This window comes from Phocoena sinus, chromosome 18 (assembly GCF_008692025.1).
Source record: "Phocoena sinus isolate mPhoSin1 chromosome 18, mPhoSin1.pri, whole genome shotgun sequence".
Lineage (NCBI taxonomy): Eukaryota > Metazoa > Chordata > Mammalia > Artiodactyla > Phocoenidae > Phocoena > Phocoena sinus.
Window position 1 is genome coordinate 15,796,264 of NC_045780.1, and position 22,924 is coordinate 15,819,187.

General features: G+C 40.5%; 1 protein-coding gene across 4 annotated transcripts in view; it reads left to right on the forward strand.

Moving 5' to 3' along the window:
• NEK5 (NIMA related kinase 5) overlaps positions 1 to 22,924 on the forward strand; it is a 71,853-nt gene that overhangs the window by 38,985 nt on the left and 9,944 nt on the right. For 3 of the 4 annotated variants that reach the window (XM_032611228.1, XM_032611229.1, XM_032611231.1), the window contains 7 exons: positions 587 to 667; positions 894 to 962; positions 3,288 to 3,414; positions 7,796 to 7,948; positions 8,989 to 9,126; positions 14,358 to 14,456; positions 17,339 to 17,447. In XM_032611228.1, coding sequence (XP_032467119.1) covers positions 587 to 667; positions 894 to 962; positions 3,288 to 3,414; positions 7,796 to 7,948; positions 8,989 to 9,126; positions 14,358 to 14,456; positions 17,339 to 17,447 — 776 coding nt within the window. The remainder of the gene's footprint in view (positions 1 to 586; positions 668 to 893; positions 963 to 3,287; positions 3,415 to 7,795; positions 7,949 to 8,988; positions 9,127 to 14,357; positions 14,457 to 17,338; positions 17,448 to 22,924) is intronic. The other variant, XM_032611230.1, reaches the window with a different exon arrangement.

A 22,924-nucleotide genomic window follows, 5' to 3' on the forward strand; every position in this document is an offset into this window, starting at 1 on the left:
ATGGGAGTTACTGAGACCCCTGTGTATTAAGGAAGAGACGGGCAGAGGACCCAGGACTGAACCCCGAGAAAGCTCAGGATCTAAAGTTCACCTCTTGACCATTCCTTTGAAACGCTTGTCAGTACTTCTACAGTCTCCTCCTCCTTCTTCAAATTGCCCATCAATTTTTAGAGCCCCGTCCTTCCTTTATACTGTCATGAGCTGTGCACTTTTTTGTTTTCCTGATTAAGATCATAAGTCTGTTAACGGAAGGATCTTATAGTCAAAATTACGTTCTTGAATTAGATTAGGTTGTATTGGACTGTGATAAACATTGTCACATTATAGCGTTTTACCTACCCACTGCAATGCCAGTGTTAAACGTATTATTATTTCACGTTAATGGACACCATGCCCAAGTTGTTAGTGGACTGTTGTTAACTTTCCTTTGCAAAAGGTATGTTTTCATTCTCAAATCAATCATCAGATTCATTCAAGAAATCAAATAACGTAAACAGACCCTGCTGTGAATTCAGGGGTGTTGTGAAAATGTAATTTTTTGATCAATATTATAATGCTAGATTTTAATTTTTCTCTAAATTTTCAGGATATTGAAAGAGACTTGAAACAAATTGGACTTCAGAACACAAAGGAAAGTAAAATTCCGGAACAAAAACATAAAGCTAAGGTAATAAACATTTTGTCTTAAAGTTTCATTTTAAAAATCTGGCTGGGAATCTGCACCTTGCAATCTGGGTTGCCTCTAGGATTTCACCCCCTACTATTTTATGGAATTACCTTATTTTGTGATGTTAGACTAATGGTTTTAAGTATCTGTAATGTCAAATTGGGAGTTGTAATTTTAAGGTTTTTATTGGAATGTGAAACAGATTTTTTTTCTTGCTTTCTTCTAGAGAGGGATAAAGTTTGAAATTAATTTAGACAAGTGTATTTCTGATGGAGACACCCTCCAAGAGGAAGAGGTATGCCATTAAGCAAAATTCTATTAGTAGGGATGAGAAAATGAGTGTCTTAATAGCATGTTTCATGAACTTTTCCCGTAGAGGGTAGGGAGAATTTTCTAAAATCTTCCTAGAAGGATGTCTGGTGTTCAGACAAGTCTTCCAAAATATTTTTTATCCTTCCATTCTTTTTAAACTTGAGATTATTCCTATAGATGGATTATTCCATTTTAATTTATTCTATTACAAAGGAGCTATTTTCCTCATAATAGTAACTTTTAAATTATAGCCAGATTAAAATACAAGACATAATATATAGTCAACAACTAATACACTCACCTTAAAAATATGTAAATGAGCAGTTATCCTGAAACCATGCACCTTTATTTTAGATCTTTTTTTTTTTTTTTTTTTTTTGCGGTACACGGGCCTCTCACTGTCGCGGCCTCTCCCGTTGTGGAGCACAGGCTCCGGACGCGCAGGCTCAGCGGCCACGGCTCACGGGCCCAGCCGCTCCGCGGCACGTGGGATCTTCCCGGACCGGGGCACGAACCCGTGTTCCCCGCATCGGCAGGCAGACTCTCAACCACTGCGCCACCAGGGAAGCCCCTATTTTAGATCTTGATTGGTATTGATAACTTTGTACTGATCTTTGGGTAAATCTCAATTATGCACTTGGGCTTGAATTGAAACAGCAATAAATGCATGAATACAGTAAACTCAAACCTCATTTTATTACTTGATTTCAACATCTTTTTAAATCCCATTTTTTACCAGAGCTGCTAACAAATATCAGAATTAACTAATTTGTGTTTCTGTTTCACTTTCTCCAAGTTTGCCCTTTTTTGTTGTTGTTGTTGGGGGTAGGAGTTTAGTAATTTATTTATTTATTTTTGCTGTGTTGGGTCTTCGTTTCTGTGCGAGGGCTTTCTCTAGTTGTGGCAAGCGGGGGCCACTCTTCATCGCGGTGCGCGGGCCTCTCACTATCGCGGCCTCTCTTGTTGCGGAGCACAGGCTCCAGACGCGCAGGCTCAGTAGTTGTGGCTCACGGGCCTAGTTGCTCTGCGGCATGTGGGATCCTCCCAGACTAGGGCTCGAACCTGTGTCCCCTGCATTAGCAGGCAGATTCTCAACCACTGTGCCACCAGGGAAGACCCAAGTTTGCCTTTTAAATTACCAAAAGTTAAGTATGAATATGTGTATACCCATATATATATATATAAATTATATACTCAATTTCTTCCTTTCATGTTTTTTTATTGGCTTAAAACTTTTTTAATGTTATTTCTTTCAGATTTGTGTGTGTGCATGTGGTGAAGGATTCCTTTTTTTTTTTTAAATAGACTTCATGTTGTAGGGTAGTTTTAGGTTCGAGGCAAAATTTAGCAGAAGGTACAGAGATTCCCCATGGAGCTCCTGCCCCCATCCCCCAGGGCATGTAGCCTTCCCTACCATCAAAATCCCTCACCAGAGTGGAACATTCGTTTACAATGAATAACCTACACTGACACATCATAATCACCCAAAGTACATAGGTTACCTTAGGGTTCACTCATTCTCTGGGTTTTGACAAATGTGTAACGACATGTATCCATCATTATAGAATCATACAGAGTATTTTCACGGCCCTAACAATCCTCTGTGCTCCACCTGTCTTTGAGATTTTTATTAGCCTTTTGCTACAAAGACTTCAGTAGAGTGGTGGTAGTTAGCGCTCACTTGTAACCACTAGGCCCTCTAAGTGTCCCGGAGCTGTGAGTACCCGAGGAAGCAGCTCTGGGGACCTGGGTCAGGGTTGGAACCTGAGGGCTGGTCCATCCACGGTGCTTCTGTGAAGTGAGGCACCGAAGTTGGCCTGCTAGAAAAACGAATGGACTCCAAACAGTTTTATCTACCAGTTTGTTCATCCTTTGTTATTCTCTGCTTTGATAATGCTTGAAATAGAGCGATCATTTTAATTTTAATTATGGAATATTAGAAGCAGTTTCAGGGACCTGACTGGGAATGTTAAAGCTTAAAGCAGGGCCTAGATGAGCTAACCTCGAAAGTTCCTTAGAATGGAACTGCAGGAGAATAAGATTGACGGCGGAAAATCTGCATCAGGTTAGCTGCCACTTATCAGTGCTTATCACTGTTGACAGGGAGAAGCAACGAACACATTCCTGCTTCTATCGTGTTCCAACACAGTTCTAGTTTTAAAACCCGACAGATTCATGTAATAAACATACATTGAATACTTACTGCATACCTTGGTAAATGTTGTTACTGGGAACATGAAATAATTTTCAAACTTTTCTCCCCCCAAATATGGCTTTTTTCTCATGAAACACCATGAAATTCCTTTAGGCAATGGATATACTGAATGAAACTTTGACCTCTGAGGACGGCGATAAGTTTAAAGGGTATAAATGTATAAAGGAGCATGAAGATTATACAGACAAAGCATTTGAAAAACTCTGTTGCCAGGAAGCAGGTATGTGTCCCTTCAAAGCTGCAGATGAGAAGGAACCATTTTATTGGCAGTCATCTCGAATTCTCTCCTCCTTACTCGCATCCCGTGATTTGACTGTCCCCTGCCCCCCACCTCACCCTGAACTGGACGGAGACCTGGCCCCTCTGACTCTGCCCACCCCAGGGGTCACACCCCCTGAGACCCACCCTCCTCTCTGCCCCACACGGTCTCCTGGGGCTGTTTCACCTGCCCCCTCAGCTTCCGCATCTCCCGGTCCACACTCACCTATCTTTCTCAGGATCTGCTGGATGGCTCCATAGACAAGTCCCACTAGCATCTCAGACTCGGTGTGTGTACAATCCAGCTTCTGAGCCCTTTCTTCCCAGGGAGGCTTTATTTCCGGTGATGCCCTCACCAGGCCGACAGCCCTGCTGTCATGCCTGGTGGTTTTTACTCTGAGATGTCCCTGAGTCTTCTCCTCTTTCCTTCCCTCTGTCCTGTCTAGTCTCAGCGGTGCGTGTGGTAGGAAACATGTGGGCTTTGGAGACCGTACGGAGTTCGAATCCCAGGTGGTGCTGCCACTTTATGATTGTGTGCCCTTTCACAAGCTACTTCAGATCTCTGAATCTCAGTTTCCTCTTAAGAGTGACGACAATAGTACTTGCCACACAGGCTTACTGTGAGGACTAAAGTGAAAATTGATATATTAGGTGCTTAATTTAATATCTGCTCTTCCCTTAATTTTCCCTTTCCCTTCCCTCACCGAACTGCTTTAGTCTCCTATGCATCCTCCCTTTCTCTAGTATTCCCCCTTCATTCTCTAAGTAATTGCTACAGTCATCTTGTCATATTATTATCCTACTCAAATTTTGTTTTGATAATGCCTGTAGGATACAGTCTGTTGCACATAGTATCACATTTAACACTGCGTGGCGTGATCCTTTGGTGACCCCCCCCTCTCCTGCCCCATCACCCCCTCTCTCTTTCCACAGACGATGGGATCCACACAGCCTGCTGGAGCCCCATCTTCCCTTGCAGCTATGTGAGCAGTCACACACCCTGGCTTGCCTCCGTTTCCTCTTCCTGGAATCATAACACTTTGCCTCATTTCTACCTGGAAAAATCTTTATTCAATTCAGGAGGCATCTTGTGGAGAATCTCCCTTCTGCCAGACTGTGCTAGGTGGGAGGGACCTCAGAGATGAATGAAACCTGGGTCTGCCCTCAGAATCACAGAATTGTCATGAGCCAAAGAAAGGAAGCACAAAACAAGCTTTCTGAGCCCCAGTACTAATCATTGCTCGAGTGCCAGCTGGTTGGAGAGTCGGGGGGTACCTCTCCTACAAAGCTTGGCATTTCAGGGAGCTTGGGCTTTATCCTGTGTGATGGCTTTCAGTCAAAGGGAATTAAATGTTATTCGTGATGGAGAAAGATCACGCTGGCTGCCATGTGAAGGATGCGTGGAGGGGCAGGCCTGAGGGCAGGAGACTGGTCCAGGTGGGAAATGACAGGTGCACAGGGCAGGGCAGGGCAGTGACAATAGACACCAGGTGTGAACTGCCGAGTGTGGGGACTGAGGAAGAGAAGAGGGTCCCAGTCTTCTAATTCAGATGGACAAGGCTATCACCAGCCAGACAGGTGCATACGTCACACAGAGGGAGGTCAGTAGAGATAACGTAATGGTTTAAATTTGTAACATATTGAGTTTAGGTCTTTCTGAGCATCAGCTGGAGGTTTTTAGAAGGTGATAGCTGAGTAAGACCAAAGCTCTGGGGCAAATCAGGGCTTCCTTAGCATACGCACAGTATTTCAACCTTGATGGTGGTGGAAAACACCTAGGCACTGGGGCTGAAGTGAGAAGGAAATGGAGCTTAGGACAGGCGCTTGTATTGTTTAAACAAGTTTTGGGAGAATCAGAAGAGAGTGAAGCCAAAGAAGGAGAGAAGGTTCTGGAAGGAGCCTCAGGGCTTGGCAGTATCAACTGGAAGAGAAAGACCAAGTGAGGCAGGTTGAGTAACAGCCCACGGGGTTAGGTTATCAAGGGCCCTGAGTGGCCTCAGTGTAAGCAATTCCAGTGAAAAGAATCAAATCAAAGGTTATTCTTTGCGTGAGTTCCTCTGGGAAGAGAAGAGAGTGAATTATAAGTCTCAAAAGACATGTATGCTTTTTTTTAGATTTTTTTAAAAAAACTCTTCATTAGTTTGATGCTGAAAACGGTCTCTTAATTTAAACTGGGCTCCCATAATTACTATTCAGGCTGAACAATTTCCCATATGTTTATTGACATCTGTATTTCTCTTGTCAATTATGTGCTCACATCCTTTATCCATTTTTCTTCTGAAAATGGCATGTTTGTTTTTTTCTTTATAAGGCTCATTTAAATTGAACCTTTGTCTGAAATACGTATTGCAAATAGTTTCCCCAGTTGGTCTTTAGATCTCATTTATAGTAACAACAGCAAATATGTGTGAGAGTGTGTGTGTGTGAGTGTGTGTGTGTGTGTGTGTGTGTGTACGTACGTACATATAACTTGGGAATTAACTTTACAAGAATTGTGCAGAGCATATGAAGGAAACTATAAAACCTTACTGAGGTATTTAAAGATTATTTGAATAAATGTAGAGAAATAACACTGTTATATATTGGAAATATTCATTCCAAATAAATATATGGATTTTTGGCAATTTCACTCAAAAGCACAATAGGATTTTTTTCTGGTGTTAGGAGATCTTGGAGATTCTTAACTAGCCAAAAAATTTAGAAAAGAAGAGCATTGAGGGGCACTTGCCCTTCCAAATATCAAAACTGTATTATATAAATTACAGTCATTAAAACAATGTGATACTAGCACCAGAATAAAAAAAGTAATGAAAAAAGAGAAAGTTTAGAAACAAACTCTAGTATGTATCATAATTTAGCATATGCTAAAAGTCACATCATAAGTCAATGGGAAAAGAAAGAATTACTCAAATAAATGCTCTACGACCAACTGGTTAACAGTTTGGGGGAAACTGTGAAATCAGACCCTATATAATGATACAACAAAATAAATTCCAAAATAAAGTCAAAGTGTTTATATGTAAAAAAAATGAAGTTATATGTCAGAAAATAAAGTGAAAGAAAATATAGGTGAGTATTTTTTTTTTGGCTAGGGAAGAATTAGCTATTCAAAATACATAGGAAAAAAATCACAGAATAAATTAGTAATAGATTCAGCTTTAACAGTGAAAGCCTTTGGTAAAGAAAATATTATAATACTAGCCCCTAGCATTGTCATTTTCAGTAGTTTACCTAGGGAAAATAATCATAAATGTCAAAAAAATTAACTACAAATGAGTTCATTAAAGTGTTGTCTATAATAGTAAAAAATTCTAGCAATCTAAAAATCCAGCAAAAAAGAATTAGTTAAGTTATAATATATCCATGAAACAGAATACCATGTTTTCTTTAAAATGATGGTGTAGAACAATATTTAATAATACAGGTATGGTATGTTGCTAATTGAAAAGAACAAGTTATAAAAGGGTGTGTAACATTTGGCCCCTTTTTTGTTTCAAAACGAACCAGAAACTATATGCGAGAAGGAAATTTTGAAATTTTAGGTCTCTGGAGAGTGGGATTGTGGTAATTTTTGTTTCCTTCTTCTACTTATCTGATCTCCAGAGTTCTTATAATGAAACATACTAATAAATAAAGAAAATGATAACACAAGTTATTTTTTAAATTAAGGTAATGGAACAGTTGCATTTCTGTGGAACCTGACTAAAGTTCACATAAATGCCTCAAGAATTTGTCCATCCATGCCGTTAATATTTCTTCCGCGTTAAATACATTGGCTAGTCAGTCAAATGTTAATAATAAAAGTGAAACAATTTTAAACCTGTTTATAATTTCAGTCTTGTAAGTTAGGATCTATCTATGTCTTAGTCCATTTAGGCCACTGTAACAAAACACCATCAACTGGGAGACTTATAAACAACATTTATTTCGCACAGTTATGGAGGCTGGAAAGTCCAAGACCATGATGCTGGCAGATTCAGGGTCTGGTGAGGGCCTGATTCCATCTTTCTGCTGTGTCCTCACTTAGCGGAAAAGATGCGGGAGCTCTCTGAGGTCTGTTTCATAGGAGCATTTCCTATTCATGAGGCTCCACCCTCATGACCTAATCACCTCTCCACAGCCCCTCCTCCTAATACCATCACACTGGGCATTAAGTTTCAGCATATGAATTCGAGGGGGCACACAAACATTCGGTCCACAGCAATCTGTATTAGATTGAGGGTCTTGATTTCTCTGCTTTTGAAGTTACCAGCTGATGGACTCCAGGTTTCCTAAGAACTATTTCTTGCAGTTAGTCACACTTTGACTGCTTTGAGATCAACGAGTTATTTCCTTATACCCAGGGTTGTTCATTCCAGATGCTGCCGCTGCAGAGGACAGGAGACAGTGGGATGCTGGGTCTCCTCAGACTCTGCTGCAAATGATGGCCACGGCCGACATCACCTCCACCTGCTCCACTGTGCCTGAGGGTGAAGCTGACATCAGTGGCACAAATTGTCAGCAAGAGGAGAGCGAGGCCCCAAAGGCAGCTGTGTTCACCCCAAATGCTTGTGCTCACCCTGACTTGACAGTTCTCAGTTTTCAGTACAATCCCGATAGATTTGTATTAAATGCCTTTCAAAGATTTTGTTTTGGTTTCTCCCCTACCTCTGCAGAGACTTGCCTACTAATTATCCTAGACAATTGGCCACTGTAGCTATGAGAATGTAAAGGAAGAAAGATCCAGGTTCCCACCTTCCTCCCAAGGAGGGAGAGGTGGCTTCATTTGCCTTCCCGTGCCAGCCTAATAACTCCCTTGCAGTATCTTAGAGGGTCATTTTTTCCTCAGTAACATCAGAACTGAAATATTAGCTGTCCCACAAGATTTAGAGAGTCAGTGCAGAGATACATATTAGCTTGCTTTGCAAACCAAAGTGCTATTTCCATGTTAGCAGTGTTTAGGATAAGATGATATTTTCAACCTAAATTCTTCCATTTTCATTTGGCTTCTGCACAGTCTTTCCTTAGCAGAGAGTCCCAGCAATATCTGGGTGTGATCTTACCGGTGGTGGAGATTTTTATTGCTTATTTCCTATGTTCTTCTTGATAACATGGGGCTGAGGGAGAGCTAAAATTTATACCCATCTTATAAGTTGAAGTCTGTAAGTATATCACTGAGATTAGTAATTAAAAGTGTGTGAATTGACCCATATTTATACTATTACAGAAAATATTGCACATCATCAAATTTACAAGAAAGGGCTTGCAAACATAATACAATTTAATCCATCCTGAGACAGTAAGAGGGGAAACCTAATTTAAAATAAATAGAATAGAAATGTCAACACACCAAAACAGCCAGTCTACAGGGCAAAAATGACTCTCCTGCCCAACAGTACATGATAATATTGTCACTAAACTTTTCTGTATCTCAGCTTCCTTGCTAATAAAATGAGGGGTGGGATTAGGTGACCTCCAAAGATCTCACATTCTGGGATTTTATAAAAACTCAAATGAAGAAGCATTTTTAGTTTCAGTAATCCAGGCTCCTTTTCAGACGGCCGAGTGATCGTGATTGAAGGCATTCCAGAAAACAGGAAACGGTGGCGGCTTGAAACGCCGGGAACTTTAATGAGTGTTTTGACAGCAGCACATCTAACAAGTAGCTCGTTTTCTGCCAACGATGGAGAATTTGGTATGTAGTTTACTTTTAAGAGAGAATTGGGAGGGTGTCTAAGCCTTTTCAGAAGCTGATTTGCTTTGTCTAAGCCTGTTCCAAATGCCACTAACAAGACTTGAACTTCTGAGAAAAGTAGGATCATTTTCTGTAATGTGATGGGTTGACAAGTGATGAAAAGTTAGGTAGGAAGGACCAGTGGCTTTGTAGGTGATGAGCTAGCTAGTGCTTAGTGCTACCTCACAGAGTCCGTTTATTCTGACAGCTCTTCAGCAGACTCAAATTACCATCCTGGGGGCCGTAAAATACATCTTAATATAGTTTTTTTCAGCTTTAGGTTTTTCTTGCCTCCAATGTTTAGCAAGATTATGCTGCTGTTGACTTTAAGGGAAACCAACCGTTACTTTCTAAAGTTGGAGGGAATTCCTATCACAGTGGGGATTTGGTCCTCCACTGGGTGTGCAGGTGTAAACTGCTACGAGCAAAGCCATTTGGGGCAGGCAGGTATCAAACAGAGAACACCTGCGCAGGGGCGAGGTTTCAGGGCTGGGGCTGCTGAGATGCGAGGCTGAGGCGGAGCGGAGGCCTGGTTAGAAACCTGACAGTGATGGAGGCGGATGCATGCTTACAAAGTTAAAGAACAACACTGAGAATAATGCAAGAGTCGTACCCGACTGTTTCTGAAGAGTGAGTCTGCCCGTTTGTGAAGCTCAAGAGAAGGGGAATATTTGTGAAAGGTGAGTCTGAAAGAATGGACAGCATTTTATTGAGGAACGAATATTTCAGGTGGAGAGAACTTGCAGATCCACAGGCCTGAGAGACTAAGAAAGACGGTATGGGCTTCCCTGGTGGTGCAGTGGTTGAGAGTCTGCCTGCCGATGCAGGGGACACAGGTTCGTGCCCCGATCCGGGAAGATCCCACATGCCATGGAGCGGCTGGGTCGCTGAGCCTGCGCGTCTGGAAGGCCCGCGTACCCAAAAAAAAAAAAGAAAGAAAGACGGTATGACTAAAATCTAGGCGCTGGAGAAGGGACCAGAGTCCCTGAGTAGATGAAGTTCTTCGGTGTTATTACTTATCTCAGCTGCCACACTTAAAACTCAAGGCGGGGGTGGCAGTGCAGTGGGGAGAGAGAGAGGAAATGCCTCCCTGCCTTCAAGGCTCTCTTTCAAGTACCTTCAAACCACAGACGGCAGTGTGATTGCATGTCTGCTCCCTTCCCTTCTATCCTGGGATAGAAACATCATCTGTAAGGATGGGGCTGGGGGCCGGTGGGGAAGAAGTTTTGGGCTGGCCTGGCTTGGCCTGGAGGCCAAGGGCTGGGGCCACAGACCAGGTAGGAGGGGGGCGCCCATCTTTCAGGACACTGCGATGGTGACATACTGGTGACTATGATGTGTCTTCTTGGGTTTGTTCCTGTGCTTCTTGGAGAGAGTCATAGAAAACTTCATTTGATCTTGCATACCAAATTAATTAATTGATGAACTGACTGCATTTTCAAATGGATGGCTTTACATTAGGCATATATGAGTAATTTAATCTAACAAGTGGGATTAAACATAGGAACTTGCCTCTAAGGGTAGCATTCAAAGCAAAAGGTAGGTATTTTCTTTTGTAACCTGCTAAAGGTGCAGGCATGCCCTCCCACCCGAGCTGTGTTTTCTCTGCTCTTTCAGCCTCTCCCTCTGTTGTTGGCCTCACCCCATCTTTCCTATCCCTGTAGCAAGCTTGACTTCCTGTCTCTGGTCATCTCTTCTTTCTTTACCTCTCCCTCTGCACCCCTGCCAGATAATCCTAAAAATCCTTTTAAATCCTGCAAAAGATTCTCTCATACCCTCAGGATAAAATCCAGACTCTGCAGACTCTAAGTGCCTTCAAGATCGGATGGCCTCTCCCAGCACCAGGGCTGCTAGCACTTCTCCATCAGCAAATATTTCTCCCTCAGTTTAGAAAGGTGAGTCTTTCTAAAGACTCCTCCCTTTGCCAAAGTAATTCCTCCTGTAAGATTTCACTCTGATGCAACCTCCCGGCCATTCCTGATGTTTTACCAGCAGATACCCTTCCCTCCCTGCTTTTCGCTATATTGCCGAACAGGGCTTTACAAAGGTGTCTGGAATATAGGAGATTCTTAATCAGTTAATAATTGGAATGAATGAGTGGAAGAGCCTGTAACTTGATTGACATGCTTCCGTTTAATCCAAAAAATTCTAATAAGCTTTCTGTAAATCCTCAAGTTTGTCTACGGTCTCTCTGGCTTTTCTCTGTTAGTTGCCTCTGACAATTTCACATGAATTCAGTCTCATACTCAAATTCGTTCACACTCAAATATTGGTTAAAGGCATGAAAGACATTTCCTTATTATGTTTATCATTTAAATTCAGGCCATAAAAAGATGCAGTAGCAATTTTATTTGAAATTTTAGAGATTGCTATTAAAAACCTGGATCTCAATTAAACTACTGCCTGTGTACCACTGACAAGGAACCACTGGTTTTTTGTTTGTTTTTATAAATTTATTTATTTATTTTTGGCTGCGTTGGGTGTTCGTTGCTGCACGCGGGCTTTCTCTAGTTGGCGGCGAGTGGGGGCTACTCTTTGTTGTGTTGCGCGGGCTTCTCATTGCGGTGGCTTCTTTTTGCGGTGGCTTCTCTTGTTGTGGAGTATGGGCTGTAGGTGGGCAGGCTTCATCAGTAGTTGTGGCTCGCGGGCTCAGTAGTTGTGGCTCATGGGCTCTAGAGCTCAGGCTCAGTAGTTGGGGTGCACGGGCCCAGCTGCTCCGTGGTATGTGGGACCCTCCAGGACCAGGGCTCGAACCCATGTCCCCTGCATTGGCAGGCAGATTCTTAACCACTGCAACACCAGAGAAGCCTGGAACCACTGTTTTTTATTTTTGTTTTTGTTTTTTTGGGGGATTGAAACACCTCCCTGCCGTGGAAGCCCTAGTCTTAACACTGGACCATCAGGAAGTCCCCCAGGAACCACTGTTTTAAATGCCTGAGAAAACATCAGGGCACGTCTCTTTTGCATTCCTCTAAGTTTGGTTTCCCTGCTTAATATCCCACAAGACACTGTAATTCTCTGATCATAAAAGTAAAGTTCACTTTAGTTTCCTGTTTAATATCTTTCTTCCTCACTAGACTATAAGCGTCTGAGAGCTTTGTCTTGATCACCACCCCACTCGGCCTCTCCATCTCTAGTGCCTGGTATATTGCCCAGAACTTAGTAAGTCACCATGCCTTTGTTTTTGTTTTTGTTTTTTGTTTTGCGGTACGTGGGCCTCTCACTGTTGTGGCCTCGCCCGTTGCGGAGCACAGGCTCCGGACGCGCAGGCCCAGCGGCCATGGCTCACGGGCCCAGCCGTTCTGCGGCATGTGGGATCCTCCCGGACCGGGGCACGAACCCGTGTACCCTGCATCGGCAGGCGGACTCTCAACCACTGCGCCACCAGGGAAGCCCCACCATGTCTTTGTGAATGAAAATACAGCCATAGCACGTTTTTACTATCACTTTATGTAAAGGCACGGGATTGCCAATATTTGTATTGCTATCAAGTTGGATAAGGAAATTACAATGCTAATTATTCTTACAGCTCTATGGAGTCTTTGTAAAGACTTTCTGCATGTGTAGATTTTAATAACTTTGATTACAGGTGTAATAGACACAATTTATAAAGGCATTTAAGGATTCGTTGTTGTACATTTAAGCATGATTCATATATCGTTTGTCAGTCTTTAGCTTAAATATCCAACTCCTTGAAGATAAATTCCTTTGATGTTTCTAGTTCTAAATTCCATTTGAACATGAGGGTTTGGACTTTTCCTCAGTGGTTAAGAATGGTTAAGAATTGTGTTAAGAATCTGGCGCAGTGGTTAAGAATCTGCCTGCCAATGCAGGGGACACGGGTTTGAGCCCTGGTCCGGGAAGATCCCACATGCCGTGGATCAGCTAAGCCCGTGTGCCACAACTACTGAGCCTGCGCTCTAGAACTCGCGAGACACAACTAGTGAACCTGTGCACCACAACTACTGAGCCCGCATGCCACAACTACTGAAGCCTGCCCACCTAGAGCCCATGCTCCGCAACAAGAGAAGCCACTATAACGAGAAGCCCATGCACCGCAACGAAGAGTAGCCCCAGCTCTCTGCCACTAGAGAAAGCCCGCGCACAGCAACGAAGACCCAATGCAAAAAAAATAAATAAAATTAATTAATTAAAAATAAATAAATAAAAATGAGGGTTTATCAAGTACATGTTTAATTTGTGCTAATTTTAAAAAGTTTGGAATAGCAAGACTTTACAAAATCCTTTTAAATGAATCTAACTAGTAAGAGTGACACTCTTTCAAAGAGAAGTATTTTTTTACATGTGCATAATTAATTCAGGTCAGTAATTTTGTTTATAGTTTAACCACTCCAAGGGAATCCTTGGTGGGAAGGTAACCTCTATTTTTCTAGTGTAAGTTTTCGGGCCACACAGTTGCCTTGGTAACATCATAGTTGCACATCCTGATAACAGCTGATTTACATTTCTGTAGTTAGCCTTTCATTCTTTCTTCTATCCTGTTAAACAAAAATAAGAGCCTCCTAAAACTGTCTTCCTAAGACAGGAAAATAAAAACTGTCAGATTCCCACACCAGGAGGAATACTCTGGCTTGCTTTTAATTAGCCAGACTACCTCATAGATGAGATATATCAATCTGTTTCATTTGTTGAATGCGCTTTAGGAAGTAACATGGGCTATGATTTGGGATGAAATATGTTGATTTAAATAGGTAAATGTAAGTGTGGTGAGATTTATACTTGTGTGTACATGAGCAGTCATGTAACAGTTTACCGAAAAAAAAAAAAAGCCACACTTTGCTCTTAATTCCACCTTTGGAGGAAAGTTCCTATTTCTAATCTCAGTTGCTAACAGAGGATAGGGATTTTTTTTTTTTCCTGGAGACTAAAGTGAAATACTCTTTAGACACCTAGGAACCAGATGGTTGTACAGTTTGTGTGGGAAAGGTATGTTATGACAGATTACAAACATGAGCACAGTCCTTCACTCTTCCCTGTATCCATGCCCTTTGCAGTATGACTTTGCAGCTCCTCTGTCATTAAATGTTTTTCTTCCCCTCTTCCCTTGAGTCTTGACTGGCCTTGTGATTTGCTTAGGCCAGTAGAATGCACCGGAAGTGATGGTGTGGCAAATCTGAGTATTTAAGGAGCTTCTGCTCGCTCTTTTGGAATCCTGTCCATCTCTCAACTAGCTCCAGTTGCCCTGCTGGAAAATGAGGGACCGTGTGGAACAGAGAGACAAGCCATCCCAAGTGAAGCCATGCTAGACCAGCCAACCTCCAGATGGCCAGGCAAGTGACTGCAGATGCCATGAGGGGCCCAGCTGAGACTGGAAGAGCTGACCAGCTGAACCCAGCCCAAATCGCCCAACTGCAGAATTGTGACCTATATAAATGGTTACTGTTTTAAGCCACTAAGTTATGTGGTAGTTTATTATTCTGGAAAAGCTAACTATTGTAGACATACTTAGCAAAATTCCTAAAGTGGTAGTTGAAAGTAGGCTAGCTCTACATAATTTTAAAGCCAACTTAAGAAACCAGCATTTTAAATTCTCTGTGAATTCTTTTAGTTCTTTTGTGGATTCTTTTAAGAAAATCTGTCTCAACAATGTTCTTGATTGCACCAAGGTTTTTGTAGGGAAAAAAACAGACATCATTGACATGCATATGAAAAGATGCTCAACATCATTAATCATCAGTAACTTTAAATCAAAACCACAAAGAGGGGCTTCCCTGGTGGCACAGTGGTTAAGAATCCACCTGCCAATGCAGGGGACACGGGTTCGAGCCCTGCACCTGCAAGATCCCACATGCCACGGAGCAGCTTGAGCCCGCGTGCCGCAACTAATGAAGCCCACGTGCCTGGAGCCCATGCTCCACAACAAGAGAAGCCACTGCAATGAGAAGCCCGAGCACTACAACGAAGAGTAGCCCCCACTGCCACAACTAAAGAAAGCCCGCGTGCAGCAGTGAAGACCCGACACAGCCAAAAATAATAAATAAAAATTTTAAAAAACAAAACAAAACAAAAACCACAAAGACCTATCATCTCACACTCATTCGATGGCCACCATAAAAAAAAAAACCAGAAAATAACAAGTATGTGGAATAATTGGAACCCTTATGCACCATTGGTAGAATTGTAAAATAGTGCAGCCATTATGGAAAATGGTATGGCAGTTCCTTAAAAAATTTAAAATAGAACTGCCTGATCCAGCAATCCCTCGTCTGGGTATATATACAAAAGAATTGAAAACAAGGTCTCGAAGAGATGTTTTTGCACACCCATGTTCAACGTACCATTATTCACAATAGCTAAGATGTGGAAGCAACCTAAATGTTCATCAGTGGATGAATGGATAAAGAAAATGTGGTATATACATACAATAGATTATTATTCAGTGTTAAAAAAAGAAAGAAATCCTGTCATAAGCTACAACATAGGTGCACCTTGAGGACATTATGCTAAGTGAAGTAAACCAGTCTTGAAAGATAAATACTGCAAGATTCCCCTTAGGTGAGGTATTTACAGGAGTCAAATTCTTAAAAAGTATAATGGTGATTTCCAGAGGCTGGGGGGAGGGGGATATAGGGAGTTGTTTTTCAGTGGGAGTAGAGTTTCAGTCATGCAAGATGGAAAAGTTCTAGAGAGCTGCTGTACAACAATGCATATAGTTAACAATACTGTACTGTACACCTGGAAATTGTTAAGAGGGTAAATTTATGTTATTTTTTCTTTTACCACAAACAAAAAAATCTCAGACGTCGACTCAAAAAGTAATTCAGAATTCCTTGATTGTCTCATGAATTGTTTTATTATGGTCTCTTTGAATTGGGATCCAAAAAAATTTGATTGATATGTTAAAAAAATAACAATTCAGAGGAGTAATACTGTGAATGTGAGGAATTTTAGTTATACCTTATCCAATTTTTTTCACCTATATTTTCATTTTTATGAATACACAAGAGTGGTATAAGATTAAAAATGTATGCTTAGGGAGGACTAAAAGAGCTCTTAGAGTAATTTATATAAAATATAAATTCTGGGCTTCCCTGGTGGCGCAGTTGTTGAGAGTCCGCCTGCCGATGCAGGGGACACGGGTTCGTGCCCCGGTCTGGGAAGATCCCACATGCCGCGGAGCGGCTGGGCCCGTGAGCCATGGCCGCTGAGCCTGCGCGTCCGGAGCCTGTGCTCCGCAACAGTGAGAGGCCCGCGTACCAAAAAAAAAAAAAAAAAATATATATATATATATATATAAATTCCAAGGGCTAAGAAAACATTGTCCCATTTTATTGGGAACATTTTCTTTGCTATTGCTGTATAAAATATGTGCATCTCATAATTATTGGAATCTTAGAGTTGTTGAGGGGATGCTGCTTTCTATAAAGAAATATTATACTACCTTCATTCTGATTTTTTTCCCAAGAGAAAAAAAGTACATTTTTAAAAAAATTTTAATTTTTAAGAGTCTGGCTTACCTCATTCTTTTTTTAATGTTTGCAAAGTATTTAATAGTATGTGGGCATTATTTGAAATCACAAGAGTCAAGATTTTTTTTTTTTTTTGGCTGAGCCGTGGGGCTTGCAGGGTCTTAGTTCCCCAACCAGAGATTGAACCCACACCCTTGGCAGTGAAGGCACAGAGTCCTAACCGCTGGACCGCCAGGGAATTCCCAAAAAGTACATTTTAAATAACAACAATTAATTCACCCCCTCACCTCCTTCCTCCCCTCACCAAAAAAGATAAAATTGTGGGTGTGTGCTTTGGGTTTTTTTTTTGCAGACATCAGTGATTAACCGTAACCATAAACTGAATACTGGGTATAAAAACAACGAAGGATAAGGGTAGTGCAATAATGTTGGAAAGTCTTAAGTTTTTACAAGATTTTCTTAAATTTTCTATACAATCAAAGCATCTACTCCCAAAGTGGGATTATTTTGTCTCTTCATCTCTGATCCTTATTCTTCTTACTTCTTTCTCTTGTGTTGCCTACTACCTTCAGTACAATGTGGAATAGTTGGTGTCAGTTGTCACCTGTCTATTCTCTGTTTTAATGGAAATTATTCAAAGGTTTTACCATTGTGTTTGATGTTCAATATAGGATTTTTAGTATATGTCCCTCTTGAGATGTATAGGCTGGGATGCTTTAATCTCTCTTTCTGTCATTTAACAGTGGGACCATTAAAACAATGGCTTCCTAAAGAAGAGGGGAAGGTAGAAGTGGCCTCTGACATTGAAGTAGATGAAGAGCAACCAGAACCAAGATCTGATGATGATGATACGTAAGTAGGTCATACCTAGATGCCTAAATGAAGCACGGGATATAGTAAAAATGGTAAAAAGTTAAAATGCTGTTGTTGAGGCATAGAATATAGCCTCAAAGACCCAGCTAAGGAGACCAAGTTTTCTTATATACATGGGTTTGTCTCTGGGTTCTCCATTCTTTTCCAATGGCTTTGCTTTCCCTTTCTGCATCAGTGATATTCTGTCAGTTACTATGGCTTTATTGTACCTTTTGATATCTGGTATGGCTAGTCCTCACAGCTTCCTCTAGCCTCCATATCATTTTCTTCAAAATTATCTTTGCTGTTGCTTTTTACTCAACGTATACATCCTTTCATTCTCTTGTAAAGTGTCATGAAAAAGCTTGTTGGGATTTTGATGAGAATGAGATTACATTTGTTGATTAATTTATGGGAATTCACATCTTTGTGATTATAAGTCTTAACATCCATGAATATAGTATAGCTCTCCATCTATTTATGCCTTTTAAAATATACTTCAGTATTTTTATAGTTTTCTTCATGATATAGATACCACTTAACTTTTTTGTTTTTGCCATTATTAATGGGGTCATTTTTCTCCTACTACATTTTGGCTACTGCTAGTGTATGGAACACTATTGATGTTGTATCCTGTAACCTCACTGAACTCTCTAATTAGTTCTAAAATTTGGAGTCCTTTGAAGTTTAAAATTTTTATTATAATTTACTTTTAAAATAGGTAATATATTTACATGGTTCCAAATTCAAAAGGTATATTCTTTTCATAGTCTTTCTGCTATCTCATTACCTCTGCCACACAATTCCCCTCCCCAGAGTCAACCAATCCAATCTGCTTCTTGTGCATACTACTTCTGAGAAATTCCATTAAAATGTAAGCAAATCTGTATATCTTGGTATGTGTATATTCCTTTTCTTTTTTTATAGAAACAGTTTCATAATGTAGATACTATCTCGCAACTTCCTTTTATCACTTAACAGTGTATCTTGAGTACCTATCATAATATACAAACAGTAGTATATAGAGAGTTTAAATTCCCAGAACAGCAAAGTGTCGTGTCAAAGAGTATGTACGTTTGTAATTGGATAGTGTCAAATTGCCCTTCACAGAGGTTACACCTATGAACACTTCCACTGACAGGGTATGGAAGTGCCTGTTTCCTTGTACATTTCCTTACTCAGTGTGTTACCAAACTTACGGATCATTGCACAGTTGATAGATTTTAAAATGCCATTTCAGGTTTGTTTTAATTAGCATTTCTTTTTTGAGTAAGGTTGCCTTTCCATATGCTTAAGATCCATCTTTATTTCCTCCCTTGGGAATCAGTTTTATTTATAGCCTTAGTCATTTAAAAAATTTAGGCTATTAACATTGTGTTGATTTGGGGAACTTTTTGTATTTTAGGGAAATTAGTCTTTTAGCTGTAATATGTTTCAAGAATATTTTCCCGTTTTTTGTTTGCATTTATAGTGACTTGTGCCATGAGGAAATTTCTTACTTTTGTTTACTTAGATTTATCAATTATTTAATAAAAAATGATACCAGAATTTTTTTAGTACTTTTATGATTTAGTTTCTATTTAGTTAAATATTTTGTTCATCTTGAATTTCACTTGTACTGTAAAGTGTGGCTCCAACTTAATTTTTTCCCCAAATAACTCCTTACTTATTCCAACGCCATTTATTAAAAATCTTTATTTTTGATACCAATTTGAAGTGCCACTTTTATGATATACAACATTTTTATGTGTATTTGTATCCAATTCCTATTCTTTCTAGTCTAATTATTATAAACATGTTTATAATATGTTTTATTGTTTGGGGGGGCTTTCATTTTTCATAATTTTCCTGTCTAGTCTTGTTTGTTTTTCCATGGGAACATTGGAATCAACCTGTCTAGCAAATAAAGGAGGGAGGGAGGGAGGGAGGAAGGAGGGAGGGATGGAAAAAGGAAGGAAGGGAGGAAGGGAGGGGAGAATTTTCTCAGCCTCTTCCTTTTTCTCCTGGTCTCTATTATTGCTGATGCGAAATCTGCTATCATCTAATTGTTTTTCCTTTATAGATGTGCTCTCTCCCTAGTACTTTCATAACTTACTTTTTCTTCTTTCATTCTTATGTTTTGCTATGATATCTCTAAGTCTGGATTTATCTTTTATCCTCCTTGGTTCACTTTCTTCTGAGAACTCATGACTTTCTTTAGTTCTGGAAATTTTTTACCTATTATTTCTCCAAATATCGCTTTTCTTATTCCTTCCATTTTGGCTCTCCAATTAGATACATTCTAGAGCTTCTCAATCTGTCCCCAATAACACCTAGTTGTACGTTCATATTTTTTAAGAAAGTATTTATTTATTTAGGCTGCACCGGTTCTTAATTGTGGCATGCAGAGTCTTAGTTGCAGCATGCATGCAGGATCTAGTTCCCCGATCCCTGGCCCCCCTGCCTTGGGAGCATGGAGTCTTGCCCACTGAACCACCAGGGAAATCCCCTTTCATATTTTTTATTCTTTGTTTCATTCTAGGTGAATTCTTGAATACAGTTTTCCAATTCTCTCTGGGTATCATCTATTAGGTTTTTAACTTAAATGATTACATATTTCCTAATATTTATAATTATTTTTTCTTATATTTATATTTTCTTGCTTCATTCTTGCATAATTGTTTCCCATAATTTAAAAACATTTTAAAATGGATGTTGTGCTTTAATTTCTCTTGTTGAGCATACTTACTTTAAGGGCTTTATCAAAATCTTCTGTCGATGCCAATTATAAACAATCTATAATAAAGAATAGAAGAGAGTTTTATTCAAGCAAAACTGAGAACTATAGACCAGGAGCGTAGACTCCACCAAGGAAGAAGAAAGCCCTCTGGAGAAGCATGGTTTTCAGTACAGTTTTATATCTTATCAGAACAAAGAACAAACATCAAACATGACAGGGGTACCTTCCTTCAAGGTTTCAAAAGAGCCATTAGCACATACACAGCGAGTCAGCATGACCTTGGTGTCTGGGAAGGGACCCTCATCTTTGAAGGAGTATTTTAGCATTGGTGTCATAGGAACAGGGAACATTTATCCCTATCTTCAGAGTGGACACTTTTTTTTTTAATTTATTTTTGGCTGCGTTGGGTCTTTGTTGCTGCACACGGGTTTTCTCTAGTTGCAGCGAGGGGGGCTACTCTTCGTTTGTGGTGTGCGGGCTTCTCATTGCGGTGGCTTCTCTTGTTGCGGAGCATGGGCTCTAGGCACGCGGGCTTCAGTAGTTGTGGCTCCCGGGTTCTAGAGCACAGGCTCAGTAGTTGTGGCGCATGGACTTAGTTGCTTTGTGGCATGTGGGATCTTCCCGGACCAGGGCTTGAACCTGTGTCCCCTGCACTGGCAGGCGGATTCTTAACCTCTGTGCCACCAGGGAAGCTCCCAGAGCTGACACTCTTTAATGGTTAAAGCAGATGTACAAGTGTGTTTGACTGGCCATAAGACAGGCTGTTCCAGGTCACATAAAGTATAGGCCAAATCATGTATAAGCCAGAATGACTTCCCCATACCCCAATATGTGAAAAATTTCTTCCAGTGCTTCCATAAAAATAATTTCATCTCTTGGGCTTCCCTGGTGGTACAGTGGCTGAGAGCCCGCCTGCCCATGCAGGGGACATGGGTTTGTGCCCCGGTCCGGAAAGATCCCACATGCTGCGGAATGGCTGGGCTCGTGAGCCATGGCCACTGGGCCTGTGCATCCAGAGCCTGTGCTCCACAACAGGAGAGGCCACAACAGTGAGAGGCCCACGTACCAAAAAATAAATAAATAAATAAAATAATAATTTCATCTTGAGTTAGTTCAATGGTCCAACTTAAAAAAAAAAAATTTGTTGCCCACCTTACCTTTCTTACCATTAGATTTATTCTTGTGTTTTGGAATTTTAGTTTGCAGGCTCATTTTGTTTTGGAAGTTCTTTTGTATTTTGTGGGGTTTTTTTGGTTTTGTTTTTAAAATTTTCTTCCCTCCTTTCTTTCCTGTCTCCTACATATCTGACAGGTTTTTGGTTTCTTCATTGGGTTCCCTTCCATTCTTCCTAAATGGAACCCTTGAAGAGCTGCTCTTAGTGCAAGGGTGGTCTAGGAAAAAAGCTCAGGAATGTGGCTTGTCTGTCTTGGCTCAACCTCTGGGAGAAAAATACTTCCTGAGAAATTTATAACCATGGATTTGCCTTCACTCAGATTTGGAGTTTGAATTTACAATACTTGGATGGTCTAGAAACATGTACGTTGAACAATTAACATTAAAATTAGCAGTAAGAGATTGTAATACTCTGGGATCTCTAGAAGAAATACATATAAAAAAAACACTCTGGAGGGATATAGCCTCAATCCAGGTTACAGTGAATTTCTCACTAAAGCACTGCTGAAGGTGAGCTCACAATTAAAGATTAAATCCACTATGAGAGACAGCAAACACAACAAATAGCTAAATTAGGTCATAAACAACTTCAGATAATATTATGAGTATTTAATATTTGCATAATAATTACTATTGTGTATTTAAAATTATTTAATTAAGAAAACATGAGAAAAAAGCAGGTCTATCAAAAAAGAACAGGAAGATTTGATAATCAACCAATAGAACTTCTGAACGTGAAAAAAGTCTTCCAATAGAAATTAAAATTCAGCAGTTTAAAAACAGGATAGAGTTAATGAAGGAATTAGTAACTAGAAGATAGATCTGAGGGGGAAAAAATGATCGAAAATGTGAAAGAAGTGTTAAGAGGCATGAAGGCTCAATGTATATCTAAAAGGAATTCCAGAAGAAGAGAATAAATGAAAAGCAATATTCAAAGCAGTTATAGCCGTGAACTTTTTGTAATGGTTGAAAGCCACGAATCATGATATCTGGGAAATAAAAGAATAATCAAGCAGGATCAATGAAAAGAAATTCACACGGACATATTATTACATTGTAGAGGAATGGAGACAAAGGCAAGATTTTGTGTAAGCACATACCTGAGTAATGGCAGCTTAACACATGGGAGCTATAATTACTGGTCCACCCTGAATTGATGGTCTCCAATTTCAGGGGAGTCCTCTGTGATACCTAGCAACCCTATGCCTGGTCAGCTTCCCTCCAAACCCTCAGTCGTGCACACTCACCCCCATCCACCTTGCTCTCATCACGTGCCCTGCCTTCTACTTCACAGAGGGGGTGTTTTGTAGGTGGAATTGCCTCTGTTGTGTAGATCCATGAATTTTTTACACATGCGTCCTTGACTCCTTCTCCCTCCCTATCTTCCTTCTCAGAGGAAAGCAGTCTCCCTTCCTGTTGAAAGCTCCTCCTTACACAGGTGCTCTAAGTCCCGGCCTTTCCTCAGTGACCAAGTTGCTATCAATTAATCTACCTTTCTCCTGTATTTTCAACATCTATTACTTACTTCCTCTCAGCTTATAAACATGCCCAAATCTCTCCCATCTTGAAAAACACCAAAAAAACC